The 18,792-nt window shown below is 46.6% G+C and overlaps 2 protein-coding genes across 2 annotated transcripts in view; both read right to left on the bottom strand.

Moving 5' to 3' along the window:
• Positions 1-10,687: 10,687 nt before the first annotated feature.
• PSENEN (presenilin enhancer, gamma-secretase subunit) lies at positions 10,688-12,642 on the bottom strand. The gene is made up of 4 exons (XM_083456394.1): positions 12,538-12,642; positions 12,309-12,383; positions 11,337-11,441; positions 10,688-11,049 (listed from the first exon to the last, which is right to left on the bottom strand). The coding sequence occupies exons 2-4, from the start codon at positions 12,367-12,369 to the stop codon at positions 10,910-10,912; spliced, it is 306 nt and encodes a 101-aa protein (XP_083312520.1). The 5' UTR covers positions 12,370-12,383; positions 12,538-12,642; the 3' UTR covers positions 10,688-10,909.
• Positions 12,643-16,491: 3,849 nt separating this feature from the next.
• Positions 16,492-18,792, bottom strand: part of KMT2B (lysine methyltransferase 2B) — a 62,486-nt gene continuing 60,185 nt past the window's right edge. Inside the window, 3 exon segments of the mRNA XM_083454663.1 lie at positions 16,492-17,385; positions 17,806-17,935; positions 18,145-18,228. Of these exon segments, the coding sequence (XP_083310789.1) occupies positions 17,110-17,385; positions 17,806-17,935; positions 18,145-18,228 (490 nt within the window). The 3' untranslated portion in view covers positions 16,492-17,109.

Genomic DNA, 18,792 nt, shown 5'->3' with positions numbered 1-18,792 from the left:
CGGCCCTGCTGCGACGCCGCAAAGTGGGAGGGCAGTGTAACGGTAACGTCTGAATTGGGGACAGGTGGTTAGATGGGGGAGGAGGGGGAAAAGCACATCGTTTCTCTTCCCGTCGGTCGGTGCTGCCCCGCCCCCCCGGCCCCATTTCAGACGTTACCTTTATACACGGGAGAAGCAAAACGATGGTGGGCCGGAAATACACCGAGGGAAGAAATGTGAGTCCTTGTTTCCCTTTGAAAGAGAGCGCGCGTTAACAGATCTTTTAAAGATTTGTCTCCGCTTTCACCACTCGCAGTGGAATAAAACTATCATAGGGGAAAGTACGCTATAATTTGAGATTTCCACAAACCCAGACATTTTTTGTATCATTTGGCATTCATTCCTTTGTCACATAGGCAGGACAACCTTCATTTTGAAGACAGACATGGACACAAGCCTGCCAAATCTGAACTTCACGACAGTCAAATACTAAATGTATTCTCTGGGTGTTGTTGTTTTTTAACTGTGAAAACAGTTTTTTCTTTCATGAATTGGACTTTGTTACTTAAGCTGCAGAAGTAAATGTACATATTCTATGTGCTGATGATTTTTTTTCGTTAGTTGTCATCAGTTCTTCTGGTTTTTGTATACATTATAAAATGCAATAAAATATCTTTACAAAAAACAACTACTCTCCACATTTATGTCCCTAACACCGTTTCCTGCAACCCACATTCACTTGTTTCCTTCCCTTCCTCCTGGCTTTGCCTTCTAGCCTGATATAATCCTGGGAATTGTAATTTGTGAAGGGTGTTGGTGGGAATCGTAGCTCTACAGCTCCCAGGAGCCTTGGGGAGGGGAAACCATGCACTTTAAATATATGGTGTGTGTCAGTGACATGACCTAATAAAGGAGTTTGGAAATGCTCACAAAGCATTATTTTGATTTACGGTATTTAAAATGCTTATGCTGCCTTTCAGCGCAAGAGGAAGCATCCCTGTTGCGCCTGACAACATGTAGATACTTGCTTGCCCTTCCTCAGCCCAAAGCAGAACCCTGAGCTCACTGGACCAACCCTGCAAGGACCAGGTGATGGATTGATGGAAGAGGCAGCACATACCCAGCATGCTTAGCTGCTTCAGCAGCTTCTCCCTTTATGTAGCACTGCTTGCAAAGGACCTGGGGGGTTTCCTTCACAAAGCAGGACAATCCAGAATGCCAACTGGGGAAGGGATACATGAAACCCAGGAGGTCTGCTCCAAAAGATGTAAACATGCTTAACTCATTCATTTACTGCAGGACCTGTCCCCCTCCGGATGTTATCTGACTACAACCCCATAATCCCTGTCTCATTGGCCAAGCTGGCTGGGCTGATGGGAGTTGGAGTCCAGCAGTACCTGGAGGCTCACAAATCACCCCACTTTGTTTTAATGGGACATAGCATGCTAAAGGGACTGAGAGCCAGTGTGGTGTAGTGGTTAAGAGTGGTAGTCTCGTAATCTGGGGATCTGGGTTCGTGTCTCCGCTCCTCCACATGCAGCTGCTGGGTGACCTTGGGCTAGTCACACTTCCTTGAAGTCTCTCAGCCCCACTCACCTCACAGAGTGTTTGTTGTGGGGGAGGAAGGGAAAGGAGAATGTTAGCCGCTTTGAGACTCCTGAAGGGGAGTGAAAGGCGGGATATCAAATCCAAACTCTTCTTCTTCTTCTTCACACCTCCACCTACTGCAGAAGTCCTGTAGTTTCTCGACAGTACAGGTTTTCCCCTCAAGTCACCATTTTAGGAAATATTTTGCACCTCTAATCCAAATCTCTGGGGGAGAACACACACGGCAAATTTCGCTCCTTTATAAGCAAAGGTAGTTGGAAAGAAGGGACTCTATATTACAGTGGTACCTTGGGTTACATACGCTTCAGGTTACAGATGCTTTAGGTTACAGACTCTGCTAACCCAGAAATAGTACCTCGGGTTACGAACTTTGCTTCAGGATGAGAACAGAAATTGTGCTCTGGTGGCGCGGCAGCAGCAGGTGGCCCCATTAGCTAAAGTGGTGCTTCAGGTTAAGAACAGTTTCAGGTTAAGAAAGGACCTCCAGAACGAATTAAGTACTTAACCCGAGGTATCACTGTATAGAAGAACAAGATTTGGAGGCTTTCACAAACAAGAGTCTTGCGGTTCAGCTTTTTCAATATGCAGCCTGGGATCTTGACATGTAGACCACACAACTGGTCAACACCTGGCTCACAGGTGAATGCAATAATAACCTTGGTTGGAAAGTACTGTAATATGAAACAAGCCTGCAGGATCAGGCCTTCTGACTTGCTTGAACTTCTCTCCATGGTGTTTAGTCCACAAGTGTAGGAACCAGCTGAAAGCTATACTAAATGGCATTCTAAGGCACAGTTTACATACAGCAGTCATCTCTCCCTACCACAAGCACACTTTTCTTGCTGAGCATACAATGTCGCCTCCTATAGCAAGCCATGGGATTGGGTTAGGGAGACACACCTTTCATATGCCAAATCACCTTTGAAGCAGAAGGGATAGCAGCCCAGCTTCCTGCTCAAGGCCTTTATTAGGCTAATTGATGTGAGACTAGTAAAGCTGTTTTGTTTCCCTGAAAAGTAATTTACAAAATTAACATCTGTGGTATAATGAGCACAAAAGTTCCAATCTTTTGGCACTGTTAGCTGCTCTCAGTTTCAACTGGGAGAATTGTCAGTGTATACTTAAAACATTCTTATTGAAATCCTTAGCACGTGCCCCTGACCTTAAGTATATTTATTTAGAAGGGGCTAATTACACATTACCTGCAAATGAATGCAGCTGTGAAACCCCAACACAATTTTTTAAAGTGAAAAAGCAGCCTGGGGAAAAGATAATTTAGAGTTGAGAAGCAGCAGGGGCAGGGAATATGTTAAAGGGGAGGGGATATTTTTTCCCTAGCCCGAGGAGATGATAAAAGCGTGTTCTATGAACTATGTTCTGTCTGCATATGTTTGGGAGGGGGACAAACATCACTACTTTATTACTCAACTTGTATGCCACCCTTCCTCCCAAAGGAACTCAATCTCAGAATAGTAATACAACACATTATAAACATAAAGCTGCTCACATATTTAAAGCATTTTAAAAACTATTTTAGAAACATCTAAAACCAATTGCAGTAGTGGATAGATACTGCAATCGCTGATAATCAAAGATCTGCGTAAACAGGAATGTCCTTAAATTTCTCCTGAAGGCCAATACCAAGGGAGACAGATTTGCTGCTCCAGGGAGGCCGTTCCACAAATGGGGAACCACCACCGAGAAGGCCCTGCCATGGGTCAATACTAAGTGGGCAGCGGCCAGAGGTCCTCTTCTGTCCATTGTAGGGCCTAAGTTGGCTGGGGAGTTACTCCTTTCAGGACTGGAGTTCCAAGCCATTTAGGGCACTGTACGCTAACACTTATTGATCTCGGTAGCTGGGTAACTTAATTGATTCTACTTGAGGACAGAGACTCTTTCCCCACCCAACTTTATGAGGCTACAATGCATTTTGAAACCCAGAATATTGGAGTAGTGGGGCATGGCCTGACCATAAAAATATTTTTAAAATGTCCAGAGTTGTTTCTGGTTTGTAGGGAATGTTCCATTTTAAGAAAAATGCATTAAAATGATTTATTTATAAAACAAATAGCTTAGAGGCAGCTTATTATCATACGAATATCCCATCTCTCCTCCAAGGAGCTCAGGGTGACACAGGGTTCCCCTCCTTCTCCATGTTATCCTCACAGCAACCCTGCGGGGCTGGTTAAGTGGAGAGACACCCAGGGACCTTGTGGATGAGTGGAGATTCAAACCCTGGTCTCCCTAGTCCAATGCTCTAACCACTAGGCCACACGCTTTTAGATAATGCCATATTGCAACCTCCTTGCTCGCAAAGCTCACGTGCTGTTTCCATCAGTCAGAACCTTGCCACGCACATATTCTCAAAGGATTTTAAAATGAGCTGCAGCACAATTTGTTCAGCTGCCTCTGGGGGTAGGTGGGGCAGTTACCCCATGAGATCAGTGGTGCTCCAGTGGGAGCTAAGCATTCGGAAGAACAGAGTAGCTCATAGTCAGACTATTGAGCTTGGGACAGGGACAGGGTGTGGACTGTTCCAAAGCGTCTTCTGGATTACATCAAAAGGCTGGAATGCTGCTCTCAACTCTTTTGGATAACAGGTGTGTGTTGCCGTTCCAGGTAGAACCTCGACAAGACTTCTCCCTTCCCTGAAGAAAAGAAGGATTTTCTCTCTACTGCTAGCCCATTTCTCAGTTGTTTTTTTTAAAAAATAAAATACGGTTTTTATGCTACTCTTGTATCCTGTTCCCATGGCAGTTAGCAAAAGGAGCAGAATACTTAAAAGCATCAAAGCAAAGCAGTAAAATAAGCTAAAAGCCAGATAATCATGAAAGCAGCACAGACCAGCCAAGGGGGTTAAAACTGCAGCCAGAAAGCTTGGTGGTAGTGGAGGGGGTGGGTGGGGAGTCCTTCGCCTGGCGCTGCTAGGAAAAGAGACGCCAGACAAACCTCTCTAGGTTTTCTCGTTTGGCAGAGACAGTCCCCTAAACATTGTCATTAATTAATGCAAATTGCTGCTGCAAGATGCAGTGATGGCTGCAGCTTTCAAATGGGATCAGGCGAATTTATGGAGCGTGGGCAGCTATACTGGGGGGGGCAGTATTAGACGTAACGTGCAGATGGAGCCTCCAGATGCAGAGGCAGTTTAGCCCCCAAATACCAGGCATGAAGGAGAAGAGACAAGGGAAGGCTGTCAGCTTCATTCCCCGCTGCTGTAGATCCTAGATCAGGGGTTGGGAATCCTTTTTTGTTCCAAGGTCTGTTTTTCCTTCTAGGACACCTTCAGGGATGGAAGGTTAGGTGCCAGGGGTAGGTGGAGCCAGAGACCAAAAGGGACAGAGCAAGGAATGTAATTTCTACCTTTGTTCAGCAGGCTACTTTCCACATGCTCATGTGCTGCTCTATCCTGTATCCAAACAAGCAAGAGGCATTATCCGACTTTAAAAGCACATTGCACCCTAGACAAAAACATGCTAGGAGGATGAAAAGCAGGGCTGGTGGGCTGATGCAAGGCCTGGTGAGAGTCCCATGGACCAGATATAGAGAGGTCTGCTGTGCTACACATGGCCCTGGGTCTGAGGTCCCCAACCAGGGTTCTTGATGAATTCTTGGTCTGATCCAGGTTGACTTGTCTTATGTTATGTAATGTAGATAAAGGACTGTATGGGCAATCTCTTCGGAATATATTTGTATTTTGAGTGACTCAGTTTCCCTCTTCCTGCCCCCTCTTCCTTCCTTTTCCCTAACTTTAGTTAAGCTCTATGATGGCTGAGAACAGCCTTTAATTTCCTAGTCCTGCTGGGAGGAAGTGATATTGCTGGGTACCTTCTTTTGATGTTGGACATAGTTTGAAGAAAGTGAGGCATTGGCAGAAGTGGCTAATGAATAATCTGCAGGTGGCTAGTAGCATGTGGTCAGTCAGGCAAGCCACAGGCTAGCAGGTTAGCTAACTATAAATCAGATTATTTTGGGCAGAGTTCAGAGAAGCTTGTATATGGACTGGTGGCCATGGGGCTGTGCAATCTCAGGCAATCTATTATTATTAATAAAATAATAATAATAATAGTTATTATTATTTATACCCCGCCTTCCTGATTCAGAAAACTGGGCTCAGGGTGGCTAACAACAAATTTAAAACACTTAATTGATGCAACAAATAACAGCATAAAATACAGTATAAGATGTTGCTTGGTGTGTATATATTGCTGGCTGTTTAGAATAAATTCGTAAATCTTCTCACTCACTTGTGTTTTGTATTGCGTCTGAATCTCTTTTCTAAAGAACCACCTTGCATTTGGCAAGGCAAGGACTGAGGCAGAGCCAAAGTGGCGCAGTGGTTAAAGTGCTGGACTAGGACCTGGGAGACCAGGGTTTGAATCCCCATTTGGCCACGTAGGTCATGGGTGACCTTGGGGCTCTCAGCCTAACATACCTCACAGGGCTGTTGTGGGAATTAAGCAAGGAGGGGGAGAAACATGTACATTTGCCACCTTGAGATGCTCAAGAGAGAAAGGTGGGCTATAAATGTCACGTACTTTAAATGTATGTTGTATATGCAGCAGATACAGACGGTAACAAGATGAACTGAAATGACTTCCAAATCCCAGCTCCTCAAACAGCAGGAATTGCTTCCCAATAAAGAGAGGCGAACATAGACAAACTCCCCCTACATCCATCCCACATCTGATGGGTCTAGGACCCAGGAGACCAGGGTTTGAATACCTGGGACACGAAGTTCATGGCCAAGTGGTACATTACTGTTTCACATACGGATGCAAGAACAGTATGTTTGCTCCATCCCTCCCATTTTAGAAGTACAGATTGGTCTGTGAAGCGCTGGTTTCAATCTGAATTAGCAATTGGTTTGTCAAAGGGAGGTAAATTAAATCCAAAGTGAAATGTGCTTTTGTGCATGTACAGCCTTCAACGCCAAAGCAACCCTGAGCAGGCTTCAAGGAAGGGATGGAAAAAAGGAGACGGGGCGAGGAGCTCCAGCAATCAGATGAAGAAGGCAAAGGAGGTGAAAAGCTAGAGAGGCTGCCAGTTCAGGTCAGACGAGATACCTCCATTCATTTGCACCCACCTTGGGTGGCATCTCGGCTCCACTTTTAACAACAAACTTCTCTGGCAGGGGCAGGAAGAAGGTGATGTGAAGCCTCCGTGGGCGTGTATTAGCCACACCTGATAGTTGGTATATTTATGCCAGAAGCTCCAGAGATAACAAAGCAGGTGGAACCAAGAAAAATAAAGGGTAGCAATGATAAGAACAAAACAAAACAAAAGGATAGAAGAGGAAGCAGCAAACAAGATGGCCATAGTGTAGCTTTCTGGTGGTTTATATTTTGTAGTCAATGGGTTGGATTTTCAATGGGACTTGTTCAGATAACTTAGAATGGCTCCACCCCAATGGCCTTATCAGCCATTGTTCCAACAGCTGGGCCTCCTACCTCACAAATCACCTGGCTCAACTGCTGCTCTTCACAGACTTTCTTGCAGGTCTGAGGAACTTTTGTGAACTTCTCTGCTGCAAGTTGTGTCACGTATGGATGCAGGACAAAAGGAAACAAATGAGATTGGCTACAAGTGTTGGCACCCCCAGAGAGGTGAAAGCATTTTCAGTCGTAAATATATTTTTTACTGCTTTTTATTTTTGTTGTACTGGATGCCATTCTCTATTGCTGCTTTTATTCTGTTAGATTTTCGTTTCCTATTGCATTTTACGTTTTAAGGTTTTAACTTAAGTCTGCCCATAGGACTTTTGTTGTCAGGCGGCATATAAATATCGGAAACCAAAAAAAAAAATTAAAAAAAATCAAACTTTTGGCCTTCCAGATGTTGCTGACCTACGACTCCCATCAACCCCAAGCAGCATGGAAAGCTATGGACGATGGAAGCTTCAGTTCAGCAACCTCTGGAGGGACAAAGGTTCCCCACGCCTGTCCTAGGCACAACCATGTGGCCCCCAAGAGCTTCTACAGAATTGCTTCCAGAGGTTTACCTCCACCTAGAAAACGAGCACTTAAAAAAATAACAAGGCAGAAGCAATTCTGGGAGACTGGTTGCAATTAACATTCAGTGAGCTTTAGGTCCCCAACGTTGTACATACAGGCCTTCTGAAATCTCAATTGGCATCACATAGCCTTCTATTCTCTCCTTGGTTTGTAAAATTGAGGTTGGAGGGGCTTTTTCGTTTTGTTTAGCTGGGGAAAGTCGCCTGCTTTTCATGTCTGTGTTGTCCTTGATGTGAGGCAGCGGATACAAAATTCCACCTTTTTTCCTTTTGTGAAATGGTTCTTTTGTGATGCCCACAAGTTTCCGCTCAGATTTTTAAATGTCCTGCCCCCCCCCCAAAAGGTTGGGGACACCTGCAATGAGTTCATGGCTGGAAGGAAGCCTGTGCCTCCCCCCTCCGCTTAGCACAATGGAAAAGATAGTGACCTCATGCAAGACAGGCCAACACCTGCTGTAGGCTACTTCATTGCTCCACTGACATCACCTTCAGCTCACGCCCCCTTCCCCACCCAGCCTGCGCAGGAGGGAGAAGGTACAGAAGGCGCTGCTGCCTAACCAGCAGGGAGGATCCCCCATCCCTTTCAGAGACACTGGACTGTAACCGGCCTGCTGGAATGACACAATTTAAATTGCAGAGCAAGCTGCAGCGGCTCAGGGAAACATTGGGCTCATTGTTTCCTCCACTGTTTATCGCACCATCCTACATCCCAATCAGCTGATGGAGGTGTAGGAGAAAGGCTCTCCTAGGACAGCAGCCAACTTTCCTCCTCCTTTCATCGCCCCACGCCTGTCCCTTGAAAACAACAACTCAGCATGCAGACTCCAAGTGAAGCTTTTTCTCTCTATGCAAGTCTTCTTCCATGCCAGGAGACCTTGATCTATTCCAGTGTCTACTGTATATTGCACTGGGGGAACACGGCACAGGCTTAAACTGCAGCAGTTGGGGGCTGCTCATTAAAGGAAGAACGAGGCCCTTGAAGTCGCCATCCTAAAAGAACAGGGAGGGAGAAACTGTGGCATGTTATGCGTTGTCGGGCTAAATCTCCCTTTGCTGCATGCTGGCTAGGACTGATGGAAGCTGGAATTCATCCAGTTGCCCATCCTGTTATACACATTTTTACTCGGGGAGTAAGCCCCATTGAACGCAATAGGATTTACTTCCAAGTAAACATGTTGCTGTTCAGCAACCATTGCAAAGGAGAGCAGAACTAGGCCCAGCAAGAAATCTAAAAATATTTATGTAAAAATACTATCATTGTAATAAACACACACATACACACCTTTTCATGGAAATCAACAGAGCTTAACAGGAACGGGGGAGCTATGGCCTTCCCAACGTTGCTGGACTACAACAATGCAAGAAGGGTAAGATAAAGGACCCCTGGATGGTTAAGTCCAGTCAAATGCAACTGTGGAGTTGTGGCGCTCATCTCACTTTCAGGCCGAGGGAGGTGGTGTTTGTACACAGACAGCTTTCCAGGTCATGTGGCCAGCATGACTAAACTGCTTCTGGGGCAATGGAACACCATGACGGAAGCCAGGGCACATGGAAACACTATTTACCTTCCCACCACAGCAGTACCTATTTATCTACTTGTGTTGGTATGCTTTCAAACTGCTAGATTGGCAGAAGCTGAAACGGAGCAATGGGAGCTTGTCATGCCGATTTGAACTGCCAACCTTCCGATCGGCAAGCCCAAGAGGCTGTTGTTTAGACCACAGTGCCTCCTGCGCTGTAAGCACAGTAAGTCACACATTATGGAGAGCACACAGGAACACAGTTTTTAAAAAAACCTGATATAGATCTATCAGCGATCCCCTTCATGCAAATACTGTGTGCGACCCTGGTCACCACCATCTTTTCAAAGATGATTCTCTGGCAATTTTCTGGCTGCTTTTCTTAGGTTTCTGAATACACAGGAGGATGTAACGTGGAAGCAGCAGGCTTTAGAAAGCGTGACACCTACCTCGTAAAGCCTCCATCGTTTTTGGGTTTGAATAAACGGGTGGATTGCCTAGGTGCGTGATGCTTTACAACAGGGATGAAGAACAGGTGACCCTCCAGACCTTGATAAGGTTTCAGTTTCCATTGGCCTAGCCAGCATGGCAAACAACAGGAATGATGGGAACTGAAGAGTCTGGAAACAGGGCGGTCCCTAGGGAAGGCAAATAATGATGACTGCCCTGTGTTCCATGCTTGGAGTGCCCCTGCCTGGCACTGGCAGCCCCAACCCCACTGTTCCCTGCCCAATTTTTTCCTGGGACAAGGCAGGGAGGGAGGAGGTAGAGAACCATCCTGGCACTACTACTGCTAAAGCAGCATCCATGTAAAAAAATGGGGGGGGGGGGAGGGCCACCACTGCTAAATGGAAGTGGGGCAGGGGGAGATACATTGTGATTTGACTTGGGTCTCACCTACCAGCCCCCACTACGACCGAAGGGATGTCCCTAGCTATACAAGGGTGTGCTGGGGAGATTTGTCTGAGGTAGGGGGAAAGACCCATAGTTATCATCTAACTAGATAGACTTGCTAAGAAATCACTTCTTTTGAATTAAACACAGTAATTTTACTTAGAAACCAAACACACACACACAAAAGGGTGTCTTCTAGTGGGAAATTGTTAGTATTGCACAAGAGGCAGAAAAGTGAAGTTTTTTTCTGGGAAGAATAAATCCCTGACGGCCAACCACTTGAGTCTAAGAATATCCTGCTATATGTTTAGTTACAGGCAGGTAACTAAAGAGGTATCTGAAGAAATGTGCATGCACACGAAAGCTAATACCAATAACAAACTTAGCTGGTCTCTAAAGTGCTACTGGAAGGAATTTTTTTATTTTGCTATATGTTTAGATATGTATAGTTTTTTTAAAAGCCCAAATGTCCACAGAGAAATAATTCATTTTGCCCTTCTACTGTACCCCTGCTTTATGCAGCCGAGGACAGATGTTTAAAATTGTGGGCAAGGACTGCCATTGGTGCTAATGCAATGCCTAAGAGAGACGATGGGTCGCTGGCCTGATCTGGCAGGCTCTTCTAATGGTCTTATCTCACTTCTTCCCAATACCACCACACTGTGGGCAAGCAGACGTAGGCAACCCCAGGTTTATTAATCACCTCTGCCCCAGGTTGTGATCAGGGCATACTGAACAGAGGATTCTGCAAGAAGAGGCCGCCTCACCGGAGTTCACCATGGCGCGATCCCACTCTGGTTCCATAAAAGGGGAGAGTAGCATGCCACCCAGGGAGTCCATTGAAAAAAATACAACCCTAAAAGCTCCACGCTGGTGACATCAAGGGAGGAGGGATTGGTCATGGAGTGCCCAGGGGGATGGTGAAGGAGAGGTAGTCGCCAAGCTCGCCCCACTCTGCCCGGCGCGCCTGGAAGATGCTGATCCACGTGGTGAGCACGATCACCCAGAAAAGAAGCCCCATGGCTGAACGCTGGACATCTGGGATGGAAACAGATGGAAAACCATGATCACAGTCACCTCCATTTAAGCATAGATCCTTATGCTATCTGGCACTGCCCAAATAGGAGGCCTGTGCTCTCTTCCTAGCGCAGAAGTGGGAAATCTTTGGCCTTCCATAAGTTGCTGAGCTATAACTCCCATCATTCTTGGTCACTGGTCATACTTGCTGGAACTGATGGAAGTTGTAGTTCAGCAACATGTGGAGGGAGCCCACACTTGCCCTGCCCCCTGCCCTTCCACTTCCTAGGATTTGCACCACAACTCACAGCGCTTTATCTGTAGTTGCTCAGTGTACGCTGGCACCAGAAAGGCCTCTCGGAAAAACCAGAAAACGTTCACCAGCCACAGGAAAGGCAGCAGAGCAAAGCCACCTGGAGAAACAAAGGAAAGAAAGGACTCATTTATATGTGTGTTTTTTTTAAATCCCTTCACCTTTCCTATTTTAAAAGGGGCTGCAAAAATGAAAAAAAAAAGGTCTGTATATTTCCAAAAGGTTCACTTTGCCTACTGAAAAAACCGCTGCCTACCATCTAAGCAAGTTGGCAAAAACATAACATTTCTAATAAGGCACCAAAATGTACACACACCAGTTCTTACCACAGTAGAAATTCACAAGTTCTATGCACCTGGGCGAAATAGTGCTTTTTAAAATAAAAAACAACTTTAAGCAATCGTGTGTGTGTGTGTGTATGCATCTTCCATTTTTCCCTTTGTACATCGCATTCCCTCCACGCTAAATATTTATGTACAGACTTCCCAACCTAGCACTCCACGGCATTCATAATAAACCCAAGGTGTGCTGCATCTCCATTTAATCACCCATCTTTCTTTTCATCCCTTTTACTCCTTAATTATAGTTGACTGGCTGCTCATGTGATCACCCCTACTGGTACATTAAATTTAGTATCTTCTTCTTATTGAGGTACTCCCCAAAGCTTTCCCACTCACCCCTTTATCCGGTTTTTCCACCCAAATTTCTTATTTCGGCTGTCTTATTGGGAAGCAATGGAAATTCTGTCAATTGATATCACCATTGCTCCTTAGTGGGGATTTCACTTTCTTTTCCAACATCTGGCGTATACTAATCTGGACGCAGAAAGAAATAAGCCGCGTGCCTTCTATTTTCTTAACGTTTAATTGTGTGTGTCTCTCTCCCCCCACCCCAATGATCGTCAGGAGGAAAAGCCGGGTGTCAATAAATATCTAACCACCACCTCTCACCGGAACCCGCCACTCACCCAAGTAGTACTTCCTACAGAGGTTGAGCTTCTCCTCGTTGGAAACCCGCTCCAGGTTCATGGTGCGACTGGGGTCTAGGAGGAAGAGAGGGACCCTCGCAATCAGGGCGGAGCTCAGGGTTAAGCCCCCCCCAACCCTCCTCTGGCTGAGAGGGCAGGGCCCATCCCCCTCCCCCACCCCCCACCCCAATTGTGGAGTGGGTGAGCCTCCCTTCCCGCAACGACTCACCCCTTCCTCCTCCTCCTCCTCCTCCTGCAGAGCAGCTTCTGCTTCCCCAACGCGGAACTTGCGCGGTTCCTGGTCACCAGCTCGCCCCGCGGACTGCTGGGAAAACGTCCGCGCTCTCACCAAGCGCGGAGATAGGAAACGCCAAGAGCAGCGCGACGAGTAGTCGGTGGCGGGTATCCCTCGCTTGCTCTTTCGTTTGGTCCCCGCCGCACTCGAGAGTGCAAGGGTCCTTTTGATTTTTTCTTGCCCCGCCCCCCAGAAAAAATAATAATTCAGAATGTCGTTGGACTGCATTATGCCAGCTTGCAAGTAGGTAGGTAGGTGGGTAAGGGCTGAGGCGTGCTTGCGAGAAGTGTTACCTCGTGACAGCTTTGCCAGGAACGGCTTGGATTCCCCGCCCCCCCCCCCGGGTTGCACCTATTGCAATGTTCGTGTTTCCCCGAGGTCTTTGGTGGTGGGTGGGAGTAAGCTTCTCCCATAGATTTTTAAAGGGGGAAATACAATGTAGAGCTGTCCATTGACTTGCATAGGGAAAGGCACAAACCCATGTGGAAATCAAACACAGTTGTTAACCCTTCTCCAAAATAATTGTGATTGGAGAGGGGGGGACCATTCCTAGCCCTGAGGTGGTGCCAAACTCTGAAATCTCCGGGGATGAATAAAAAGACAAGGACCTCGAGGAGCAGGCAGAGCCCCCTGAATCCAGTATCAAGGATCCCCTTGAGGGGCCCTCCACGGTGAAATCTATTGAATCCAGCATTCCGTTGCAAGCAGGACTTTTAACTCCAGGGACCTGCATGCAGATGCATTGCGCTTTTCCTAAGACTCACATATATATAAAACCCCTACACACAATAAGACCTGAGTTAATTAGAGCGCGAACTCTCATCTCTGCTGCTCATTTTTGCTTGAGGGAAAGCAGCCTGCTCAATTCCTAAATTTCCCTAGTTTGCAAGCTGCGGCATCCCGACCTCCGAAGACGAGCTCACAGCGTTCAGATGCGACACGCTGGTCTATAATTTTAAGTCTATGTTCAAAACAACGCCCTGTCGCAGCGCATGCTGGGATATACTTATTTGCGACGGATAATAGGGAGCCGGGGCCAAGAGCTTGCAGGGAGTTGTAGTTCCTTAATGCCCTTCCAACCTTGCCAACAAAGGTCCGTATAGTTCAAGCTATGGTTTTCCCAGTAGTGATGTATGGACGTGAGAGCTGGACCATAAAGAAGGCTGCTTGCCAAAGAATTGGTACTTTTGAATTATGGTGCTGAAAGGAGACTCTTGAGAGTCCCATGGACTGCAAGAAGCTCAGACCTCTCCATTCTTAAGGTAATCAGCCCTGAGTGCTCACTGGAAGGGCAGATCCTGAAGCTGAGGCTCCAATACTTTGGCCACCTCATGAGAAGAGAAGACTCCCTGGACAAAGACCCTGATGTTGGGAAAGATGGAGGGCACAAGGAGAAGGGGATGACAGAGGATGAGATGGTTGGACAGCGTTCTCGAAGCTACCAGCATGAGTTTGACGAAACTGCGGGAGGCAGTGGAAGACAGGAGTGCCTGGCGTGCTCTGGTCCAGGGGGTCACAAAGAGTCGGACACAACTAAATGACTAAACAACAACAAAGCCCTACCGCCTCAACCCGCCAGATGGCGAAGTAGCGACACAAGCAGCTCTTCCTTTCTGTATTTTGTGATTTTAAAGGTAAAATGCTGTGCAGGGCCAAAGCTGCTTCTTACTATGCCACATTTTTGCCAACAAAGAGGCAAAACCAGAACACCCATTGCCTTTTCACCAGCTTCTGCCTCACAATCAGATTTCAGATAGGAAGTATGTTCCTGAGCATGTGTAAAGTGCACTTCCCCATACACTTGTCACCTGCTCCTTATTGATGCACGTTAGATACAAGGTGCATCATAATTTTGAGAATGAATTATACTACAAGCAAAGTATGGTTAAGGTAACACATCATTTTCTAAAGTCTCACAGTTAAGTTCCTTATGAGGGACCTCTTTAGGGCGTAACCCGCATTCCCCACCCCACAGCCACGCCAGGCATCAGACATTGGCAGGGCCTGGGGGGGCACTGGGGGGCGCATTGGAAGATGGCCGACAATACCATCTCTCTGACCCACACAGGGTAATTAAGAGGCTGTTATGGGAGTAGACAGCCTCCCTTGTTGCCCCAAGGAAATGGGGAACACTGCCCTTGCCTGCTGTGCCCATAAATCACCCCCTAATTTGAAAGAAGGGGGTGAGGGCCCTAGGCAGAATGCCCCCGTGTGGACCTCGGCTCTCCTGGATGCTGTCTCTGATCACGCACTAGTTGCAGCAATTTGGAATAATTAATTACAAAAGAAGCAAATGCACATATTTCAAGTGAAGAAGGGGAGTGAAGTTGCTAATTTAAGTGACCTCTGCGAAAGAAGGAGACGGGTTGGAGAAACAGGAATATTTTACAATGAAGATACACCAAAGGCGGGGTATGTTGACAACGGGGCTGAATGGGGGGAGAAACCTTTTTTACTTTCCTTCTATGTGATTTACAAGAACCCCTTCTCATTAGAATCGTCGGTTGAACTGACCCAAGCAGGATGACTAAGGTCTGTGTAGAGATAAACTTTAACCAAAAGTATGCTTTATGGAGATCGACAAGAAATAAGAGCTTTTGGGAATGGTGCAGCAATTAATTCGGAGTCGCCATCTTGCCAAAGGATTTATAGCCGGGAGGAAGAACGGACTTGTTTTCAGACTGCATTCCTAGTGAATCTCCTCAGAGGTTTTGAGAAAGGAGGCAGATTGGTGAAGATTAATGACGCTAAGACTGTTTTGATGTATGGAAGTGATGTTATATGGAAAACGTCTGGATATGGCTACTGGATAAAAAAAATAAAATAATATCCACGTAGGATTACAAATTGTTCTAACCAGCTTGCAGAGACTATCAGAGGTCACAAAGAGAAAGGAAAAATATATGAAAATAACAACAAGAGATGTGGAAAAATAATAAAGAAAGGACTGGATAGTACTGTGAACATCATAAGGTTAGATTTGTGGACATTAAAACAGCAGTAAGAAGCAAGAAGTTGATTAGATCCCCTTCGGAACTTGAAATATGGGTACCCCCAACAAAAATTTAAAATTCGGCTGTGTAATTTGGAATTTATGTAATTTGGTTTGATTTGATGTGATTGGTCGGTTAATAAAAAATTATTATTAAAAAAAAAAGACATTGGCAGGGCCTGTTCCTTGACTACTTAACTCTCTCCCACACCAAATATCTAGAAAAGCTGCCTTTGTATCCCCCACCACAATCTCTGTAGGGCACTTTTTTGGCTGCTGGGCCCGATCTTTCCCTCTTCAACCCTGGCAGTCCAGGCAGGTGATGCTGCGCTTTGAGGTCCACGTTGCAAGGACTTCTCTAAGCTCCTAGTTCTTCATTTGAAATCCTGCTCTTACCTGCCCTCACACCTGAAGTCTGATATGTCAGGTGTTGAATGTGCGTGTGTGGCCTGCACAAAAGAGCCTCTCGGGCCAAATGGGGAGGTAGCCAATGAACTGGAGGTACCCCACCTGACTGTTCAAAGTGCTTTCTACAGGAACTCAGCAAACAAATAACGTAAGGGGCTCTATAAATGGTTCTATTTTTATTTTCTTGGCCACTCTTCTGGAAAGGAGTAGGCCATTAGATATGGATCTATGTGGGCTCCACCATTAATGTGTGCAGTACAAATGGATAACCAACATGGGCAGTGGACCACTATATTTTTTGGGAGCTCATATGTAAAGCTCTGGAATATGTAAGACAGCCTGTGCCTTTGCATTTTGGAATCAAAGAGTTTTGATATGAAATCACTAGATGGTTGCTGTCTCTGTTTCCAGATGGATGGGCTTTGTTGTTTACACGCAAACACAAACCCCCCACTCCTTCAGGCTACAACGGAAGCCATGTGACAGTCTTGTGTCAAAATTGTGTTTTATTTAAAATTATACCAACAAGAATCCAACCCTTTACCGTCTGAGTTGACTGAGCATCTTAAATAAAAAAGTGCATAGAAAATAAACAGGTTTAGAAATTTGTACAAATATTTACATCCTCCTGGGTTTGATGTTTTTTTTGTTTTGTTTTTTAACTTTAAAACAGAAAGCCTTAGCGGGAAAGGAAAGAGAATCACAAAAGTTAGAAGCACAAAATTAAAGAAAAAGTTGTTCTCACCCCACAAGGGAGAGGGAAAGAAAATCAGGTCTACAAAGCAGATGGGCACAGATAAGGGACCAGGGGGGACTACCCTTCCCACTCTTGCCCCATATCTCTGCTTGCCATAATTTCAAGCCACAGACAGGTCCACTGCCAAGAGCATCCCCTCTTCCCAGACAAAACGGGCATCACTGATGCTCCTGGGAGATGAGCCATCTCCAAGCCTCAGGGACCTAAGGGGATGAGTCAGTCCACTTGGAAAGCTACAGTGAGGTGGTTAAGCTCCCGGCATGCCTCTTGGTGTCCCCCCCTCACTGACGCCAGGCTGGGAGAAAGGTACAGAGCTGAGGAATCAGGTCATGGGTCAAAAAAATGCCTTTCAGTTGAGAAAACGGCGGCAGCGCTTGGCCCCGCAGTTGCAAGGGAGCTTGCTGCCAGCGTCCTCAATGGGGAACTTGTAGTCGTAGGTGAGCTCTTCACCCCGGAAGATGCGCCGCAGGGCAAAGATGACGATGTGCTTCTGGCCCTCCACGTGGATGACCCGCGAGTAGCAGTTGGGCTCGCAGGAGTGGTTGATGAAGCGGGCGGCGTTGCCGTGCATCGTGGCGTCCACCACGTCAAAGTCGTCAATGCGGAACATGTAACAGCCTATGCCCTGCCGGGATGAGAAAAAGAGAGCTCAGATTAGTGAGACGGTTTGGGGAGCCCAGCTCCTCCCTCCTCCACTGGTCCTGTTAACAAGAATTGTTGTTGTTGTTGTTTATACCAGGCATTGGCAAACTTGGCCGTCCAGATGTTTTGGGACTACAACTCCTATCATCCCTGGCCACTGGTCCTGTTAGCTAGGGATGATGGGAGTTGTAGTCCCAAAATATCTGGACAGCCGAGTTCGGGAATGCCTGATTTATATCCTGTCCTCAACTCAATCATGGACTCCCTGCTCCCTTGACCATCAGCTCAGTAGAGCATGAGACTCTTAATCTCAGGGTTGTGGGTTTGAGCCCCACGTTGGGCAAAAGATTCCTGCATTGCAGTGGAGGTCCCTTCCAACTCTACAATTCTCTTGATTCAGTACCTTGCTGTCATAGTACTTTTCACGCTTGTCTGTCAGCACCGAGCGGATCACGATGCCAGAGTACTCGATCACCATCTCGCCTGCGTCGATATTCCGCTTGCAGAACAGGCCCCGGCCGTGGATGGCTGACCTGGAGTGGGGAGAAAGATACAGATCAGCATTAAGAGAGTTAACAAGGCAGGCCAAAGATGGGCCAGCCACTGGGTACTCTCTGTTTCTTTTTCAGGTTCATCCTGGAGGCGAGCACAGAGCAGGGCTGCTTCTCTGTACAAAGTGGCCTCTTTAGGAAGGCCATGGCCAAGGATTCAAGCAAGCAGCAGCAGCAGCTGCCCTTGTTACCTGTACACGCCCACAGCTTCCTTGGAGGTTTTCTTCAGATGCCGAAACCGCATGGCCATGGGTAGCTCCAGGCTGGTGGCTCGCCTAAGGAAGAAGCGAAGGCCAGACTAGACTTAGAAGCTTATGCCAAAAGAGAGTGTAAAAATGGATTCAAGATGGACAGATTCCCAGCAAGAATCACAAGGACGAAAATCAGAAGTTTAGGGTGCAGCATGACAGTTTTAAAAGTGATGGAGAAGGAAACTTGAGCAGCAGCAGCACCACATCATGGCACAAATTGTGGGAATGGACAGTAAAGTTTCCCTTCTGGAGGGAGGAATTCCTGAAACGTAGGAAACTGTCTTATGCATCAGTCCATTTAACTCAATATTGCTCACACTGATTGGCAGCAGCTCTCCAGGATTTCAGAAAAGGGTCTCTTCCCGCCCTAGCTGGAGATGCCTTGAGACTGAACTGGGGACCTGCATGCAAAACCGATGCTCTATCACTGGCCCTCCCCAGGATATTCTCTGCGGGGAGCAGAAGTAGTATGTGAGCTCTCTCTTTTTTGGGTCAATGCTAATTTGGACTATTTGCTGCCTTCCTGAGTGTGCTCTCTGGTGCACAGAAGAGGACTGGGCTCACCGGGCTTCCTTGGCAGCAAAAAAG

Source organism: Podarcis tiliguerta (genome assembly GCF_965153285.1).
Source record: "Podarcis tiliguerta genome assembly, chromosome: 8".
Classification (NCBI taxonomy): Eukaryota; Metazoa; Chordata; class Lepidosauria; order Squamata; family Lacertidae; genus Podarcis; species Podarcis tiliguerta.
The sequence above is the reverse complement of the archived record's forward strand: the minus strand, read 5'-3'. Positions and strand labels throughout refer to the sequence as shown.

What these genes read in the sequence shown, in the direction of transcription:
- PSENEN (XM_083456394.1), bottom strand. Translation starts at nt 12,369, where the DNA reads ATGAACCTGGAGCGGGTTTCCAACGAGGAGAAGCTCAACCTCTGTAGG. An exon ending in CTGTAGGAAGTACTACTTGG is followed by an intron (nt 11,442 to 12,308) that starts GTGAGTGGCGGG and finishes TTGTTTCTCCAG; the next exon opens with GTGGCTTTGCTCTGCTGCCT. An exon ending in GCAACTACAGATAAAGCGCT is followed by an intron (nt 11,050 to 11,336) that starts GTGAGTTGTGGT and finishes TTTCCATCCCAG; the next exon opens with ATGTCCAGCGTTCAGCCATG.